This window comes from Vanellus vanellus (assembly GCF_965231255.1).
Source record: "Vanellus vanellus genome assembly, chromosome: 1".
In the NCBI taxonomy this organism is placed as follows: Eukaryota; Metazoa; Chordata; class Aves; order Charadriiformes; family Charadriidae; genus Vanellus; species Vanellus vanellus.
Window position 1 is genome coordinate 69,563,722 of NC_138905.1, and position 20,475 is coordinate 69,584,196.

The following is a 20,475-nucleotide window of genomic DNA, read 5'->3' on the forward strand; positions in this document are numbered from 1 at the left end:
GGAAGGGTAAAAAGCCAGAAAATGTCATGGGATGACACTGTGCAGAGTGCGCGAGGCTACGAGGAGTATGTACTGAGCGCAGGAAAACACTGATGCCCCACCGAAGTTCAAGTGCGGACATCGGCTGTCTTTTATTTCTGTGGTGTGGGCTGGGACTTGGCCAGCAGCAAGGCAAAAGTGATGGGTTTAGTGTATTACAGATCGGTCAGAGCAACTAGTCAGGGTGAAAAACTTGGAAGACGTCCAGTACAGCAGCCTATGACATTAATAGCATTGAAAATAATTTTCAGGCAGATCAATACGAATCCTGTTTGCTTAGAGCCTGAGGGTGATTGAAGAAAGAGAGGGAGCCTTGGGAACAGAGTAAGTGAAAACACAAAGTGTGTAACATCTTATTTTCATCAAGTGAACACAAAATCTTTGAAATCCAAGTCCATTTGGCAAAACGCTTGCCAGCCCCGAGCGGTAGTCTGTCTGACGTAGAGGAAATCTGGCTGAGTTCTTAGAGATCGTTTCACCAGCAGTGACCTCCCGAGCGATGGGCGTCATAAGGATTTGACTGTAACTGATGAAAGGGAACTCTGGTTGTGGGTGGGATTTAGATTTTTTCAGACGGGCCAGCTAAAACCTAATTTTCCCTTTAGACAGAGATCCCACAGCCTGCAGTGCTTGCGGGAGATAAAGCCACCCCTGAAGCCAGGGAATGTAGGAAGAGTATACTTTTTTGCAAACTAGCCAGAAGCTAATCAAGCTGAGTTTAATTAATGAGCATTATAGGATATTAAAAACGTTCCTGACCTTTAACTGCCCAGAGTCGAATATTTTTGTCAGTTTTTATTGTAAGTTTATCTACATGAGAATAAATAGGATCTTAAGGGTTTATCATAGTAAGAGAAAACACAGGTACATTGGCTGTCTCTCCTTTCCTCTGGCACAAAAATTAGTAGCTCACTGTAGCTCTTTACAGACTTTTCACTTGTGAAAAGTGGCATGGGTGCAGTGTTCATTCCTTATTAATGCCTGAACTTCATTAGAAATCCTTCTTCCTTGTTTTTAATGAATTAAATGCATTAGCATGCATTAACCCATTTCAGAGCTGTTTCTCTTCTTTCCATTTTCCCTCCTGCTGGTTTGCCAGTCAGGCTGGTGGAAACTTGGGCGTTGTCTGGGAAATTCCAATATTTTGAAACTTGGTTTTGTTGAATATTAGAATTAAAAGTTGAAGTATTCTATATGTGATATTCCCCCTCTCTGCTGTCCCTAAAGGAAAGTTCGCAGAGCGTTTCAGTGCAGAAATAACAGAGCATTTTGTTTAAACGTTTTTATTGAACAAAAATGTTTTAACATTCCCAGATCCATGTGTTTGGCTTGCTTGAAGCAAATGCAAATATTTTGTTATGACGTGACCTTGCGTTGCTCTGCACCCACCCGAGCGCCGCTGTGGGCTTTGTGAGGGTGATCTAGCATCCCAAAGGCTGAGGCTACACCAACTTGACACCTAAGCCCAGCCTAACTGGATGGTAGGTGGTGGCGTCTGGCAAGGTTATTAGTTTGCCCCTTTACCCCTGCAATACACGCACACGTATGAGGATGAAACGCATGCTTGTCTTACAAGAAATGAAAATACATGCCCCAGACTGACTGGGGGGTGAGGAGGGGTGGGGTGGTGGGCAAGAATCAAGTTCCATTTTCCAGCTTCTTGTCCCTGGGTCTATTTCAACATCAGCAGCCACTGCAGTGAGGGTCGGCAGAGTGGCTAGTGGGAGTCAACCAAGAGACAGAAGAACTGGCAAATAACATCAGTTGTTTGGTTGTGGGTTTTTTTTTGGTTAGCCTAAATTAGCAAAACCCGCTAAAAAGTAAAGCACTTCTTTCACTTCTCCTTGCCCAGAAGAAATCTTGCTGTTCTGCAGAGCTGCAGCCTTGTAAGCTTTATCTTTTTAAAATGAAGTCCATTTCTATTCTCTGGGTACTGCACAGGTCACAGTCATGTTTTTAATTACCAATTAGACTTCCATTAAGAAAATGAAATGAGTTTTATGTGCTGGTTGTCAAAGGTCCTTATAGCTGCCTCATTTCATGTGCCCTGTCCATTCAAGCAGCAAGCAAAGGAACAGAAACTTATTTGGGGTAGTAAACAAAAACTGAAAACCTTTGCCCCACAAAAGGAAAGGCAGAGGCTGAGATGGAGAAGCTGCAAGGACTTTTCATTTTTCATTCCCTTCAGTTGTGTTTTTCCTATCTGCCATGAGCAGTGTGAACAGAATGTTAAATATGCCCTTAAGTTACTCGTGGAAAGGAAAGGTCACACACACGTACACACTCCATCTCTCTCTCTTTTTCTCTCTTTCTCTCATGCGTGTGTGTGTATTGTGTTTCTGTATGAATGTGTATAAAGGGACCCCAACCCTAGAACGTTGAACTGTGGGACCGATTTATTTGCTTAGAAATTTCAAGAGGGAGAGGTTATAAATAGTCATAAATTCAATTTATTTATAAAGCATTCACTGTCAGGCGTCACTGCACTGCACGAACAATTATAAAAGAATTGTAGTAGATTAAAAACATAAATTAGATCATCATAAAATGCACAAGAGTGATCGGATTAAAATGCGTTTGACAGAAATGTTTTAAAAGTGGGATTTGATCAGCTCTTCTGGGTGGTCAGTCAGAGGAAAGCCTGTGCTCAGCAGCCTATTAAAACAAAGATTCAGGGCCAGATTTCTGCAGGGGGTCTCTTGTGGCTCTCTAGTTCTTAGCTCAGTAGTTGAGAGTAATTCACAGAGGGTCTAAATTGTGCTGGATGTGCCTACGGTTTCTTGAGGAGCCCATGTTCGCTGACATCTGATCCCATGCTAGCTGCCCAAATACTTCTTTCTTTGGCTGTTCTGATCTTTCCCTTCCCAGCCCTGTTCTCTTTTGAAAATGTGTCCGAAGTCAAGGGCTTCCATGAGAGTGGCAATGCCGGTCATTCTGTCAGCTTAGTACGTGGTGGTGCCCCCTTCAAATTGGAGTTCCTCCTGCAAGGCAGTTTAGGGAAGGTTTCTAATTCTTTAGTGTTACCTGAGAAGTTATTAAAGAGGATGAAGAGAAATGCGGAATTCAGCCTGTAGACAATTACTGACTTACCTAGTAAGAGGATAATACTTTCCATGTTAAAATTAGTAGCAAAATTCTCCCTGATTTAGACTATATTTTAATATAACCTGGCATGTACTAGAATTACTCAAAACCTTGTAGGATCAGATCTTTTTTTTTTTTAAGGAAAAAAAAAAAGCTTCCTGAGAGTAAAGATGCTTCATTAGATTAAGGGTATGGAATACAACTTCTCCACACCCCTTATCCATAAGGGGATTGTAAAAACCCTTGGCACACAGAAAGTCTCGTTGTGGGTATATTTCCAAAGGAACTCACTGTCCACATATTGAGCTCTTTTGGAAATAGTCTTTCATTTTGAGGCACAATTTTTGGTGATCTCTTAGAAAAGATGACTGAATATGAACATGAATATTCCTCAGTGTGCCTGTCCGTTTGACAATAGTATAAGCTTACAAGGCAGACAAACTTGAGTTGTCATAAAGTTGAGTCCAAGCAGTTAAAAAATTGTCAACTCCTGATATCATGCGATTGACTTGAAATTAATAAATCTCATGGGGGCAGGGTTACTTCTTTTCAGCAGTCAGATGCTTGAGATTCACCTCTGTTAAGCTTTTTTCCTACCACTAAGAAGTTTAGAGACTCATTGGAAAATAATATACTGAAAGCACTGATTGTGTAATGATGATCAGATTAGAATGATATAATGAGAAGAACTCTGGACCTGTGACTTTAGGAACCAGCCCATAGATGGTGCAAAGCAATAAAATCATTAGCACAGTTATTGCTGAGGTCATACAGCTTGTTTCCAAAAGCAAGCGTGCTTTTGTGTCCTGCTTAGATGATGTGCTGTAAAGAAGACCTCCTAACAAGTCAATATTTAATTAGATAGTTTTTTTAGAATTCCTCCTAAAGTGGGATATATATTTACTGTTCTGCCTGGCAACAAAATGCTCAATATTTAACACCAACATGGTTTTGAGCATAGAAAGGCGAGGTTATGCTAGAGGGGACTTTTTTTTTTTTTAAATTAACAATAACAAAAAATATTAATAAAGTGGAGCACTGATTTTTTTATGGCTGATAGACTTGTACATCTCACTGCATACACGATCTCATTCAAACACCTGAGTAGCCAATTTCTAACTTCTCTGAGTCATTTTGGGAGCTGGATCAGACACAATATGCCTTGTGATGATCTATTAGATGTAGCTGTCATACTGGGACTGCTTTGACTTAAATGGATGCTTCTGGTATCCTGTCCTTAATCAGCAGTTGGTAAATGGACAATTGACTGTGGTGTTTCAAATGGCTGTGTTAACCTTGGGAGAAGACACTGGACTACCTCATTGCCTCTGAAACTACATAAAGGAAACTAGTAAAAGCTTTCTTCTAGGGGTGAATTTCATTCCTAGGCATGGTAACAGGACAACACCTAGCCAGCTTTTAATTTCTATCCAGAGATGCTAAATGAGGCTCTCTCAGTCATAAACTTTATGCTGCTTTCACTAATGTTGCTTTCTCCTAGAAGGGTAATCTCTTATTGGTCTGATCGGAATATAAAGTGGCAGTTCATTTCAATTTAATCAGAGTAGTGGACCAAAACAAAAGAAACTAGGATACAACATTCTTTGCCTCTTCAGAGCTGTTCAGGTTTGAGTGTCTGTACGTAGCCTGTTTGGATGGCTTCAATTCTTGGTCACGCCAAAGGAAAAACAAGCCCATTAGGAATATATTCTCTAGCTCACATATAGGCAGGATCCTATCGTTCTATTTCAGTCCAAAAGAGAAGAAATCTTGAGCAATGACACCCAAGAGATTTCTGCTACTGCTAGCCAAAGACCATAACAAAAAATCTTATATAAGTTAGACATTATCTAATCGGCATCAGAATCCAAATTTTAAGTGCATAATGGATGCATAATCCTTTATATGAATCCAGAAAGGTGCATGCTTGACCATCTCTATTATGGAGTATGAGGCATCCCACTGGGAAGCATTGATGTGTAATGGAAAGGAAATAGTGAGTTTGTTGGATTAGTCTGAGGACTAGAGGTGCATTTAGAACGAAAAAATATACATACAGAGTCTTGGAAAAAAAATGTAGGTTGAAAGGGACTTCTGTGGGTTCTTTAGTCCCAATTCCAACTCAAAGCAGGGCTATCTTCAAAATGAAATCAAGTTGCTCTAATCTTCTCTAGTATAAAGGTTTCAAAATAATACTCCTCATGTTATGGTCCAAACGATATTGGCATGTTAACCCCTTCTGAAACATAGGATTCCCAATAATTGCATTATTCTGTATAGCTGGAGCCTGATTCTCCACCTAACGTTAGTAAAAAATGTAGGTAAAATGACAGTAAATCAGAACAGTGTTGGCATTCATCATATGTATTTTGATTTGCGTGAATAACAAACATATGGCTCACTGACAGGCAAAGCCTGTTTGTACAAGGTACCTAGCACAGGGGATTGACCCCCTTGTACCTTGGCTTTGTATTACAATTGGACTCTGACACAAAACGTAATCCCACTGAACCTATAAATAAATTCAACTTGACCCTTGCCAAAGTGCTGTAAGAAAAATAGGCAGATTAGACTAGATCCTGCAAGAGAGCTATGCATGAAGTATTCGTTGATTTGCCACCGAACTCTTGAATATAGAGCATGTGTATCAGGTCTGTAATCATCCAAAACTATTAACGTCATCTCTTCTATTAATTTCGGTGGAAGTTCTTCAAATGCATCGTGGGCATGTTATGAATTATCATAAAGGCTGGCTTGCACTACATTCCTGTTTTGTAATTGCTCATTTCAGATTAGTTAGAATTTTGTCTTTGTCTGCTTTATTCTTCTACTGTTGTACACCTTTAAAGTAGCTGCGTGTGACGGTATCTCCCATTTAAAGGTGTTAGTTAAAAGGTGGCACTTCTGCAGTGCTTGGTGTGAATTTATCTCTGCTCATTGTAAAGCCTGGTGTTATATAGACACTGCCTTTGGCTGGAGTGGAGAGAAGGCAATGCTGATCATATTTGGAAATCTAACCTTTCAGAAGCTGTTCTGACTTCTGGTTGCCAACATGGTGGGTTATGTGTAGTTGAGTGCCAGTAACTCACTTCCTTCTTTGGGCTTATTTTATCTTTGTCAGGTAAAATCAGGTAGTGTTCTTTTGCTTAATTTTTTGGAATATTCTTTTTGGGGAATGGGTAGAAGAAGGGACTCTGTGTTTTAGGACCAGCAGTAACAGCAAATGGAATTATGTTCAGTAGTATACTATCTTGTCATCCGTTTCTAGTTATCAAATAAATGGATGTGGCCACTTGTTTCTGCAATGGCAGTAATTTTAAGGAGAAAGAAAGAAAAAAAAAAAAAACTAAACACGTTCTCTACTTTAAGTTCTATTCCCTCATGTGCTTGTGTACTGTTTTTACACGTACTTAGCTGAAAATGCCTCCTGAGTAACTGAGTACATTCAGAAGTAGCTCGTTGTCAACAAACCTGTCTTAACATCTTCTTTGTTGAATTGATCCTTTAAGTGCGCACATGTGGCTCTTCCTCACTAAAGGTCAAAGTTATTAATGTTTACAGTAGTCTCCAGGTCAGCATACTCACACAATGAGGATATCCATATCTCGGATGTGATGATAACTTGTAGTCCAAAAACATGGAAACTTTTTTGGTAAAGTCTCTGGGCTGTCTTTCCCAGCACTGAAGTTCAGTCTCCTTGCTGCCCGTCATAAAAGATTGTTTTCCCTACTAGGAAAAATTCTGAGTGCTTCCACTCTGACTTCTATCTTTCAGAGCCTATTTATGCAATCAATGCCAAAACATCCTATATGACAGAGGCCCTTAAAATATTGCTGTTTTCCTTGGACTACTGAGTATTTGCTTTACTGGAGAAATGTATTCTCTTATGTTTAAGGAAGCTCTGGGGAATAATAACAATGCAGACATTGACGTAACGTGGTCTAAGGTCTAACAGGCCGCTTCATAAAGGTTCTAGATGTGCAGGGCTTGCTGCACATTACTTCAAATGCATAAGCTTCAGTTTTTGAACCACAGTTTGTAACAAGCTGAGCAGAGTGCGAGCAGAGACAGCATCATGTGAGAAAACCTTCAGACTTTCAGATTGTAAACTCCACAGACTGGGGAGTCTATGTGCGGACCTGATTGCTATTTGAGCCTTGAGTAACTATTGCAAAGGAAATGTTATAACCTAGTAGTGCTGCTGGGTGGATGGGGTCTGGAGAACTAGGATCAAGACACAGTGAATCATTCTGTGGACCATTTCTCAGAAAGAGCACTGGTCTACTCACTCCTCTACCGACAGGAGAAAAGCCTCATGGCACCCTACAGTCATTTGCCTGGATTTCCTGTTTTCAGACTCCTTTTATGAATCCAGGATGTCATTAGGTACAGTTTAAAAATTATAAACAAAAACAAACCTATGACGTCTTCGGAAGGCACATGGGATTAGAGGGGTTTCGTACTTAATACAGTAATCCTCTTTTGGAAATATATCTTAAAGCCTTAACAGAAAGTTAATGTTTGTTTCTTTGTTAAGAGTAAGATGATGTACAATTTGTTTCTTGGCAATGTTGGTGCTGGCTAATCTATCAGCCAGGATAGCTGATGCTCATGTCCTATATCTATAAAAAACAAACTCAAAAACCCAGCAGTACAGTCAGCCCCAGCACATCTGTGTATGCTCCAGAGATTGGCCAGTTTTCTAAAATTTTTGTCCTTCCTCTTCTTCCACTCATATATTGTTGGTTTTTTCCTCTGGTTTTCGAAACATTTTAATTACTGTTGCCCAAGCAGGAAGCTCCTGCTTTGTAATTCTGCAACCTGCAATACGCTTCATGTGTCTCAGCCACATCAGCATGATTCCCAATACTAAGACACAAATAAAAAAATACTGTTCCCTTTTCCTTACAGCTCCAAAATAAGTTCCTTGTCTTTTAATGCTGTGGTTTGGATTTGTGTTTCAAGGGGCAATGCTCTTGCTATCTCCTTTCCCTCCCACAAAGGTAGCGGGCAGCTTTCTCCCTCCCTGCCCCCAATCAGCAGGGAGCTCTCTCAAAGAGAAATGCCAATGTTTGTCTAGCTTAGTTTCTTTTAAAATGGCACCAAATTGGCTTCTCGGAGGAGTCCGGGGTTACAGATACTTTTGCAGTGCTACGTCCCTTGGGAGCTTAAAACACTGGGGCCCGGTCTGCCTGACCTGTAAGGGCAAAACTTCAAATGCGCAAGCCAGAAGGGTAAAGGCCCATTTAGCAGAGGCGAATTAATCGTTCTATGGCTGCTGAGGGTGACAGGTCCTCCTCTCATTTCTAACTTGATTCAAGGGGTGGTTGAGTCATGTTGGTGGGTTCACCAGGCAAGGTGGCATCAGAACTGGGACTGCAACCCAGGTTCCTGGGAGCCCAGTTATGCCGTGTCATTACTGAGTTATGCTGTGTTCGTAAAAACTCTTGAGTTTTATAGTATAAGGAAAAAAGGGGAACACAAATTAATTACTAGGCTTTTCAAATTCTTCTCGAGTCTAAGCAGGAGTAGCTTCCTGAAATGGTCTTGGAGTAGCTGCACTGTTTAATCTCAGCAGTATTTTTCCTTCAGTTTTAGATCCTGAAATCATTAATTTAAGTGCAGAGGATCATAAAATTTCTCTCCTCTGCTCAGCATTCTGTATCTTATGTTCATTTCAGAGGCTTTTATAGAACTTTATTTTGTATGGATCTTTCCACCTTAACCAGAGCATTGAAAGGAATTTATTCAAACGGCTTGTAGTTGTATATGTATATATGCATATATCTATGTATAGATATATATATGCACCTGTGTGTAATATTTTGGCATATTATTACCTCAATAACATGGTTCAACAAACAGCATTACTATAATAACAAAACAGGAGTCTGTGGCCTCGTGGACTTCTTTAGAGGCAAAAAGGTATGAGGCTCCTAAACCCAACCAAATGGAACCTGTTAGTTGTTGAAATACTGGCTGCTCTAAGTATTTTTTAAAAACAACAACAACAAAAAAAGTTGTTCCAGAATTTTCTGAGTATTCGCTTTATTGGCCTTTTGATTGCGTTAGTACAGGTATTTCAATGAAATTCATGGAGTGGAAAGGCTCTTGTGGCTGGGCAGAACTGTGCAGCTCAGGGCTGTGGCCACAGAAGCAGCGCAAAGCCTGACAGAGCTGGCAGCAGCCTTTGTCCTGGGGCGCCCGGAGGCCGAGGGCAGCGTTTGCTGTTAAGTCACTGGGCATGGGGTCAGCTTTGGGCCTTCCTCTTCAGCTGTTCTGACAGTCTGCTTCAAAATGGCCCCGGAGTTATTAAATGAGAGGGTCGGCTCCTCAACATGCCCTTGGTATCAGTCACGGCTGTGACTGCCAAGAGAGGTTTTTGGGGAAGTCTGTTTGTTAGGGCCTACAGCATTTCTCCATGAGCCCATGTCTCTGTTTAGAGAGTGGGGTGCCGGATGAATCGAGTGCGCAGCGCAACCTCAAAGACAGTCTGAATGAGAGAGTGGTCTCGGACCTACTGTGGCCCTTTTTGTGGGTGGGAAAGAGAGCTTGTCCACAACTGTGGAAAGCCCTTGGCTGAAACAGGGAGTGACACCCATTAATGGGCTGGGTTGCAGCAAGAGATATAATTTTTTTCCATCCTAAAAAAAGTTCATTCATTTCTAGTGAAGCCACGTCCATCCCATCCTCTGTTCAGGGTAAGCTCTTCACCTGCAGAGCCCATTTCTACCCCCTTCCAGCCTTTACGCAGGCTTTATCTTGTCCTTGCTAAGGAAGGGCATCGCCTCCCAGGCAGAGCTACCACAAGCTTTCTGCGCGGGATGGCGTCTGGCCTCTCACCCTGCTGATAGAGTTGTGTGGCAGCACAAAGATGCCGGGCAGTCCAAAAGACACTGCATAGTCTTCCCATAACACAATCATTTTGTGGTGTTCTGTTTTGGGGTGTTTTTTTTTTTTAAGAAGTTTCATGACAGCTTGTCGTACTTTACAAATGTGAGCACAGAGCTTGATCGTTTGGGTCTGTTTGTCTGTGATTTGTACATCAATTAGTACCCGTCCAGTTGTCAACAGCAGTGGAAGGAGAAGGGCTGCCCAGGTTAGTCACTTCTAGGAGTGTGAAAGCCTTTACAGAGCTCTTTTCTGTGGCCAAGCCCATGGCTGGACTCCTGGTTGTTAGCACTTTACATGCAAATTCCTGTGCTAAATAAAATAAGGCACTTACTATTTGTAGAGATAGGGACGTAGTAGTCGCTAGTATTGCGTGCTGGTGTTTCTTTCTCTGAGTTCAAGGGGAGGAAAATGCTAAGCATGCTGACCTGTCTCTATCTGGGACAATAATGGCCAAATTCTATGCTGTGGGCACGTTCAAAAGCTTTACGGCTGGATCAGATGACTACAGAATTATACTTTTTCTTTTTTAGGTGTTCTCTGTGGTAAGCACTTGGGAATAATACTGCAGGCATTGTGAAAGCATTGTCTGAGGGAAAACTGCAATATTTTAAAGCACAAACATGTGCCTGTTACTGTGAGAGAGAATTTCCCAGCTGTGTAAAATAACATGTTAATGTAACCATGAAGATGAACTGGAAATTGCCTGTTTTGATCAACAGGTTTCTAGTGAGTTGTTGTTAATTACCTGGAGCTGAATCAAATGATGAAATGATTTTTGTAATCCTGTGCATTTTATATTGCTGTACCATACGACAAAGTGTCATACATGCATTCAGCTGGACAGAGGAGCAGAGCAATTGCAGTTTGGGGCTGAAAAGAAAAATAAAGTGGTGGCTCACCTGATTGTCTTGCTGGGTACCCTGTAAGATATAACAAAATGCCTAGGCTGTTTTAATTTATTTTTATCTCAGCTTTTTATTCCTTTAGGGTGAACTTTTAATAACTTATTTTATAGTTTAACCTTGCAGGGACCTAGTCTCCTTTTGCTGTCATCTAGTTTGCACGTACTCTTTTTCCCCTCAGCTCGCCACGCAGCACTTGTGTAGTGATTACCTAACGCTGCAGTTTCCCTCCTACTTAGTGGAGGTCCCTACCATTTCTGCAATACTGCTATTCCTGTCCCACACTAGGGCTAAAAACCCCAGAGATGAGAGACAGCGAGCCTGTGTACTGACTCCGAAAGCCTGCTTGCTTGTCCTGAATCAGGCTGTACTGTCACTGGGAGTGACTTTGTTTGGATGTGCTTAATTGCAGCCTGCATTTTACAGGGACACGTACATTTCTGCTGGAATGACTAAAAGCCTCTAGCATTAGTCAGCCTGATCTGTAAATCATTTATCACCAATATTCAGCCTACCTATTCCCCAGCAACAGAAAAGGGAATCCCAAAGAAGGCACAGTATGACGCATGCAGCAGTCTCAGGTGGGCCCCTCTCTTTATTTCTCCCCCGTCTGTTCACAACATTGCATCCAGCAACGTTTCCTCTCCAGAGGTAGAAAAGGACTGGATGCAGTTCATTTCTGATGGCTGACTATTTGGCAACACACTCCGCAGAGAGCCGAGTGCCAGAACATGACTGTTGACCCCCCTCTCTTCCTCCTTTGCACAGGCCCATGCAGTGGTCAGTCCCTGCAAAGGCAAGAGCAGCAAATTTCAGAGCCTAACCAAAACTTACTGCCGCTGTCCTGTCAGACTGGCTGCAGACTATGCAAGCGTGAGGAGAAGAGCCCTCTGGCAAGTCACGCGTGTTAGATGTACCCAAGTGGCGAGTCAGTGAGTTGGAGGCTGCATGGGTGGACTGTGATGGAGGAAAACATCCTTATCCATGGTATGTCACTCCCGCTAACCATTGTCTCTTTTGTTCTCTTATCTTCCCCAGGAACGAGTGGAATATCTCTTTCTCATAATTTTTACAGTGGAAGCATTTTTAAAAGTAATAGCATATGGACTTCTCTTTCACCCCAACGCTTACCTCCGCAATGGCTGGAATTTACTAGATTTTATAATTGTGGTAGTAGGGTGAGTACCAACATTTTCTCTTCGAATGCACTGCACACATGGGGACACTGGCAACCTTTGGGAGCATGAGGGTGGGTGTGTGCTTGGTACATTACGTATGGGTGATGTTAGAGAGGGTGATGTTCCTCCTACAGCCACCATTTGTCCCTCCTGCGTTAGCTCCCCTACAGGACTCCACATGTTTTACCAAGTTTTACTGTGTAACCTAAAAATACAGGTAACTTACTGGTCTTCTGCAGGTACGACTTGATTCATGCTAATTTCAGTGTGTAGCAATGATTTACCTGGAGGTAAGTATTAAGGGCTGACAATCAGTGGTATCCCTTGCTGCTTAGCCTTTTCCAAGGCTTCTAATGGTTTGCAAGACATGGAAATTAAACTGCTCCTTCGTAACAGGAATAAAAAGAGGAAGCAGTGCAAGGTTGTTGGACAAAGTCAAACGCTTAACTGGAAGAAAATCCTTTTGTTTGTAAATGTGTATGAATATTAAAAAAGAATATCTAGGTGGGGTCCTTTAAGATTAGAGTTGGATGACAAATAAATTCTGCCATCTTGCGAACTTTTACTGATTTTTCTCATTCTCAAAGGTGGATGAAAACTTTAAATCCCAGGTTTTCATACTTAAAAATAAGTTCTTTTGTTCAATTGCACTGTTTTGCTGATGATTTCAACACATTTTATTTTGACCCTTTTAATGTTTTAACCTTTTTAAAGACTGATTTTACTATTGCAGATAAAATTGCCACTTTGAGCTGCAACCTCTCTAATCCCCTTATCCCTTTCCATGTTTTTCAAGCTTGGCATTTAATTTATTCGAATAAAAGCAAAATAAAACACCTGCTTTTTCTGCTGAAGGGTAAGAGATAAGCAAGGGGTTTGAATTGTGGTTGTTGAAAGGAAGAGGTGAAGTATAAACTACCCCTGAAGACAAAGAGAAGAAGTATTTCTTCGCCTGAGTAATTTGTCCCATCCTCCCACCCCTCCATTGTTTAAGAGTTTCATCACCCACAAAAATTTGCAGTCTTTTAACCTCTTTACCAAGGAAACCCTGCATCAGCTCCTAGGGGAAATGTCAAAAGGGACACTCTCAGTCATCAAAACCCCCTTGTAATTTCTGTCCCAAACCAAAGTCTATCTAGCTTCTTAACCGTTTTTGTGGTGGCCCCAAAAAATTATGTCAGCAAACTGCTGTGTAGTACCCAATCCCTGCTACTTTCAGTTATCATGGGGAAAAGTGGGTGGAAGGAGGATTCCCCACCCCCAGTGAGGGGGTGGGAGAGGACAAGCTGGAACCTGTTCTTACTCCCAAAACCTCTGTGCCTCTATGTGCGCATAACGCTGCTTCTTATGGCGGTGCCCAATTGTTTTTCTCCTTCACTTCTACCTTCAACCAGAGGATCCCACAGCAAATTAGTGATTGGAAATTGGAAAATACTCAACCCCTCCCATGGCATTGATGTCCAATTCCGTAGCTGGTTCTGCCTTTGAATGCCCTCAGATATCTCACCTGCTTGGGAATTGCTGCTTAAGTAAAAGAAAGATTGGAGAACAAGAGCCTTGTGAATGTGATTATTCCCTTTTCATTTTTATGAGAAAGAGACTTTAAAAAGAGAGGGACGCATTACCTCCTCTTCTTCCATGGTAATGCGAAAGAGCGGGGCTCCAGAAATCACAGGGCAGCATTCTATCTAGTTGAAGTACAGTCCTTTTCAATTTTCTTACTAGGGCAGTTAATCAGCAAGATGATATTCAGACTGAAATTAATTCCCTTGCCAATGACAGAAGCTGCAGCTCAGCTCTTCTATCTGTTCTTGCCTCCAGCAACTCTCAGTCACTTGATGGGGAACAAAAAATGTAACCAGGGAGGGATTACACGAGTATAATAAACATGGCCAAGACCCCAAGGTTTCTGTTAAATGGTAACAATCTCAAGTGACAGATTCCACTTCAAGGCCAGATGGGTTCCTTTGATGTTTATCTGTTTAAACTCACTTGTAGAGTACCACAGCCTAGGCTGGTGCACTGCTTTTTCTCTCCACAACCCCTCTGCAAAATCTACGTGCTGATACCATCTGTTCCTGTTCTGCCCTGTCTTCTTTTCCTAGGGGCTGTCTGAAACCCCTCAATGACATTATGTTTAAATTTCAGCATATTTGAATATTTTGCCAGGGAGGAAGTCCCATGGAAAATGTTTAAAATAAATATTAAAGCGAGAGAGAGGAGGAAGAAAGCAAGTGCCGGTAACATTTCCTTGTGGTGCCTTTTTCTACCTATTGATGGAGCTATTGGTGAAAGCTGAGTAATTTGGACACAGCTGTAGCACTGGGCAGAGGGATTTATTTGGCATGTGGGGCAAAGGGTGGTATGGGAATCATACGGGAAGCATCAAGTCCCCAAATGACTGTGGTAATTGCCATTCGTGCTTGTTCTGCCTTAAGAGTCATCTTCATTTTCAATGATGACTGTCCTTGCTACAAAAGATAGAAAGACTAGGTGGGACGGATTTCTTCAAGTACTGTTGGAAGTTAAAGGAGCAAAAAGAAGACAGGTTTTAGATCCTCTGTTTGTCTCTAAATCCACCTAGTATACACTGCTTACCACATAGATCTTGAAGAGATAATAAAGCACAACTGGCTTCCTTTATGTTTAAACCATACAAGTCGATAGAGAAAGAGGAAAAGGAATATGTGTAGGACCAAGCATAAATTCTAGAGGGAAGTCTCAGTTTTATAAAAAAAAAAAAGATAAAAAAAAGTGCCTGTATACTTTCCCTTGCCTTCGGAAGATAGGTCCCCGGGTATCCAAAGGGATCTTAGAGTCGGTGGTTCTAACAAGGCCGCGGGAATATGCAGCAGCAGCGGAGGGGAGCACTGAACACAACTGTTACGTTTTCTGGATAAAGGACGCACTTTAGACCTGTAGGCTTGTAACAGCTTATCATTCTTGCAGTGTGGGAGATCTGCTTATTCATCAGCTAAGTCTTTTAAAACTTGATTCTAGCTTATCTTTAAATAGCCTATGACCCTGCTATAGCAGCATCGTTAAATGCTGCTTTGAAGAAAAATGTCTGTGTGGGGGTATCAATCAGAGGCTCCGTGAATAAGAACATTATTAGTTAAGAGTAGAGATCACACCCCTAAGCTGCCTAATGAGGCACAACCCACAAACACTAAAGATTAGTCAAATTGTATCCTGCTTCTTTCAGTTTGACTGTTCCTCTTTTGGAAAACATTAAAACTTTCAGATAGAACAGTGATGTCCTTTAATATTAGGCTGTTGGAGGAAATTTCTCTTGAGAAAAGACTAACTTGACAATGTTGTACTAGAAGAATATCTGTCTTTCCTGGCAGTGCTGTGGTTTGTCTGCCAAGCACAGTCATTCTCCAAGGGCCATAGCTTCTGACAGAAAAAAAGGAGTCATAATTTGAAAGGCAGTCTTACTTGGGAAGGTAAGCAGTGAAAGTATTTGGAAAGGATATGAAATTCAGAGCAGATTGGAAAATGTGGTGACAGTATATGACTTTCTGAAGACCTGTGGGGAGTTTCTAAAGGGCAGACCCAAACACTTTCACTCTCACAAATTACTGGTGAACTATAAAACACTGTGAAAAAACTCATTGTGCTTTACTATTTCTTTATACCTATAAGGATTCTTTCAGCTGTGTTTTTCTGCTGATTTTGGGCCTTAGAAATACCAAGCCCACTTTTTTGTCTTTATATTCTGGAGGCCCTTGACAAGTTCTTTTTCTAAACTGTAAAAATTGGTGCCTCCCCACAGAGGAAGAGATGAAGAGCTGTAGAGCAAGTTACAGCCTTATCATGCTGCTGTTGGGGTCATCTAGCAAAGCGAAAACCTTTTTGAAATTTCAGCTGTCAAAAGGGAAACAGAAAAATATGAGAAAGAAAAAGTGAGGCTAGATTCATGCCTCACATATAAATATGAAAAAAAAAGTGGAGTGTGTCCATACATGCACGTGTGTGATAAAAATTTATTTTCTGCCTTATAGTTCATGTGTGTCAAATGAATTTAGTTTAGGTGTAGTCAAGTCACAAGTGGAAACTAGGTAGCATCTATCCGTCTCTTAGGATTGGAAAACAATTAGCTGAAAAACTAGAAAGAGTCTAAAGAGCTCATAGAAACTACAAATTGCATATGGGTTATGGGTTTTTTTTTCTTAATAGAGGATAATGGAAGGGGTGTCAGAAGCCTCACTTTTTTTCTGTGTCTTATTATTGGTGCTAGTTCGGAACAGGACATTTTATTATTTTATTTTTTTTCCTCCCCTCTGGGTCATAACAAGTTACGGCTAAAAAAGCACGTGGTAGTTGTAGCCGCTGAGCCATAGATGTCTGCCCATGCCCTAACTCAGGAGGTGGTAGGGACGGTGAAGTAGGACTGGCAAGATGTGGTATAAATTTGAAGAGGGGAGTAGAGATTCAGTAGGCCGGACTGGGCACAGTCTAGACTCCAATACAAAAGGGAGGGAGAGTGAAATAAATGAGAGAAATAAAAAGTTGTATTGCATTAGTAAAAAGCAGGATTAGTACAGGGGGAGATATTAAGCATGGAGTAAATGCGTTAAAGCAGGATTAGCAGGAGTAATGCAATTCAAGTTTAAATGTAGGTTTTTAAATGAGGAGCAGCAGGAATTACTGCAAATTATTCCTGAAGTACAGTAGGCAGATGACTGCGGGTGCCTCATGACAGCACGTTTAGCACGTCAACGCCGCAGCACACAAACAGGGCCAACTGGCCTGCAGTGGAGGGGCATTAGTCTGGGAAGACAGGTTCTAGCTCCAGTGGAGTGAACTGTCTTATTGCTGGTGATTTCTGCTCCTCCCGAATTAATGTAGGGCATGTATAGCTTTTCTGAGAATGCAGAATTCTGGAGCAGCTCATGGTTTGCTCATTGCATGAGTGGCGGGAGAAATGCCCTTGGTGCCAGCTGCCAAGAGCTGCTGTTTGGTATAGCACAGGGCCAGTGAAAAAGGGGACCAGAACGGACCCTCAGTTTTGCACAAACGCTGACTCAGAGTTCCTTGAGGTTTCTTGTCTTCAGCATTGCAAGAGAGCTGAAAAACAGCATAAGAAACCTTTTGCAGTGAATTCTTTTTCCTCTGGAGGATCCCAGGAGACCGGGACTGTTGTATAGGTATGTCACTCATCATCTAGTATGGGAATTCTGTTGACTAGGAAGATAGGAACGTTTGAATAAGAAATAGAGCACGTTTCTAGAGCTTAATCAGTAGCTTACTGAAAATACATTAGCCCAAATTTGACCTACAGTGTTTCTATTATGAAGACCAGCAGAAAATTGCAACTGTATACTTTGTGTACACAGCTCAAGAAATACATACGTTCCAATAATTCATGTTCTGTGCATCAGCCCTTGTTTATCTCTCTCTGTGATATCTGTCGTCAACGCAGTATTTCTCATAGGCTCTGTTTTTGTCTTCTCTGCATCCTGCTTCTCAGTCTGCAACACCTACAAACTCAGCATCCAACCTCCCCACACACATTTTTTCCCACGCCTGTTACCTAGTTGTTAAATCTTTCTGCAGTGCTTGAAGTTGAGGCTTTGAATAGATCCAGTTAGGAGTTCCTCAGTCACAGTTGACAAGTTTTATAAGACTCTTTATATGATTTAAAAAAAAAAAAAAAAGACCTGCTTAAGAAACTAATTTCGCATTTGCACTCCCCTAATCCACTTTTTTTGCCACTTTTTTGTATGGATTTAGTGCTAGGGAAACGTGCTTCAGAAATGAATCCTCCTTTTTCTATCCAGGGCGAGCTTCCTATGTTTGTGGCCCTATCAGTAAGTTTTAACAGCAGACTGCCGGGATTGGAGCTCCTTGTAAAGCAATCAGGCAGCTCAGTCTCTGCTTGATATGCGGTTTGGGGGCTCTCTCTCTGGAATATGCCAGTCAGGGCATATAGATGAGATTCTGACACAGGCACTGCAGACTGCAAAAGTCTGAGAGAGAAATCAGACAGTGCTGAATCCAAGCCACTCCAACTAGGCTGTTTGTGGCATCCCAGGCAGCTTCTTTAAAGTTACCTCTGGTACCTCCATGGCACACCACAGGCCGAGGGGTCTCTGCCACTCACAGGCAAGCTTTTTCTACAGAGTGCCAAACATCCATTTAGACTGGAACAACTTTTAACCTCTGCTGAATTTGGCTGGGTTCAAGCTGATGACTTCAAGGCTGAAAGCAATGCCATTAGCAAATTCATGAGGAATCCATCCTCCCCCAAAGGTATTAATGTTTTACCAGAAAAATGGAAGCTTCTTCCTGAAAGCTAATTTATTAAATCAAGTTCCTATTAACACATAGGGTGAGCATTCAGCTCCTTCACAGAAGAACATTGTCTTTTCTGCCTTGCTCTGCCTTTTCAAATGCATGCTGAGTGAGACGTCTTCTCCTTAAAGCAGCTACTCCTACTAGCCAAGATAAAATACTAAGACTGGTATAATAAAACATTCTAATAATAAGACTCCTACAGTTTTGTGCTTTCCTTATCCAATGCAGCAGGTGATTTACAAATGGATACACAAGTGCATAATCTGAGCATACTCCCTTATCCAAAAATTTGCACCTCGAAGGATCCCTGTGTGCTACACCAAGTTCTACCTGCAGTGACCTTGGTGAATCTTAGTTCCTTGTAAAATGGGTGACAGATAATTAATGATGGGTTAATTATGGATGATGATTTTTTTCCCCAAGATGGATTGTTGGTTAATAAAGATAGCAAAGTATTGGCAGCAGGAAGAGCAAAACCTAAAATTTGTGCTTTCTTACCTTTCCGCTCGACTCCCACTGTGTATGTCCAGACTGTCTGGTAAGAACAACCTGGAGACTGCCTTCAAGGTCTGACTCGCGTGCTCTGCTGTTGGTGACCCTTTAAATTCAGCACGAGGCGTTGCCAGAGTGACCATTTTGAAGCACCCAGCATGCTCCAGCTCACAGGGCAGGAAGCACACCTCCACGTGCCACCAGGAAGACTGGTCGCTGGGGTAGTCTAATGCAAGGAGCCATTAGGCTGATGGAGGAGCATGTCATGTTTATGTCTGCTCCAGAAAGAAGTGTTTTGCAAATGGTATAGACATCACCGTTAGGCTATTGCATATGGGAAGAGTCTGTCTCTCCTCCACCATATGTGAATGTCGACTGAGATGTGTGACACTCTTCACAGGTCTGTGAGATAGTTTGGGTGATATGATGATGATGATCTCTGTTCCTGTTTAGCCCAAGCTTTACTGTCTGCCTACAGATTGTTTCCTCTTTCTTTTTGCAGGCTTTTTAGTGCAATTTTAGAACAAGCAACCAAAGCAGATGGGGGGAATTCAATAGGAGGAAAAGGTGCCGGATTTGATGTTAAAGCACTGAGGGCTTTCCGAGTATTACGGCCGTTACGGCTGGTGTCTGGAGTTCCTAGTAAGTAACGTCATTGTTTTTCTTTTATGTATGTCTGTGGTGTGATATGGGGCAGGAGTAATTTGTGTAACAATTTCAATGAAGAAGCGCGATGCAGATTATTTTTGGCATGCAGGGGAGGTCTTTTTTCAAATTAATATATATTCATGATAAATGTGATAATATCAAAGGATGACCAAAGCTGAAGGCGAATGGAAGTTTCATGGTATGTCAATCTGATTGTGCGACCTTTGCAAATAATGAGAGTGGAAGATCCAAGATTTTTGTTATTTCAAACAAAAGACCCTTTAAATAATTGTGAAGTCACAGTGAATTGGTGGTGTTGTAAATACTCAACCTTGATGGAAATGCTGTATGATCATTTGTGTTGATTTTGGAGGGAGAGGAGCTTTTTCATTGAAATGACATTTTCTTTTTTGCATGTGATGTTCAGACCAAGAGTGCTGGGAACAATTTAGAAGCAACAGGACATAGGACAATGGCACAGTCATGTTCTCTGTTAGTCTTATTTGCTTAAATTATTTGTAATGCCTCTGAGAAAGTCCTCAAGCAGCTTTTGATAGGCTAACATCCATTTTCTTATTTACAATGAAGGTATGAGTGACTGGAAGTCTGGTAATTGTATTGTGGAGATGGAATATGGACATCACAGTGTGGGAGGATTATATCACTTGGCTTGAGCGTTTGTTATAGATGGGACCTGTTGGCCTTTTGGAGGGAGGGTTAGTTGAAAGCTGTCGTTGCTTTCCATGCTTATAGCAACGAGAGGTTTAGTTAGCGGGAAATGAGTTAATCTTTGCCAAAATAGCTGTGGAAAGAGCTTTGTTTATTTTTATTTGGGGAGCTTGCAAGTTTGATATCCTAAAGTACTTGTAACCTTAGTCATTCAAAAACCTTGAGTAAAGTTGCCATAAACTCCGTGAGATCAGCTTAAAAATCGT

General features: G+C 41.5%; 1 protein-coding gene across 1 annotated transcript in view; it reads left to right on the forward strand.

Annotated features, from left to right (window-relative positions):
* Positions 1–20,475, forward strand: part of CACNA1C (calcium voltage-gated channel subunit alpha1 C) — a gene marked incomplete at its 5' end in the record, with an annotated part of 495,815 nt that overhangs the window by 282,704 nt on the left and 192,636 nt on the right. The window contains 2 exons of the mRNA XM_082498635.1: positions 11,958–12,097; positions 19,395–19,534. Of these exons, the coding sequence (XP_082354761.1) occupies positions 11,958–12,097; positions 19,395–19,534 (280 nt within the window). The remainder of the gene's footprint in view (positions 1–11,957; positions 12,098–19,394; positions 19,535–20,475) is intronic.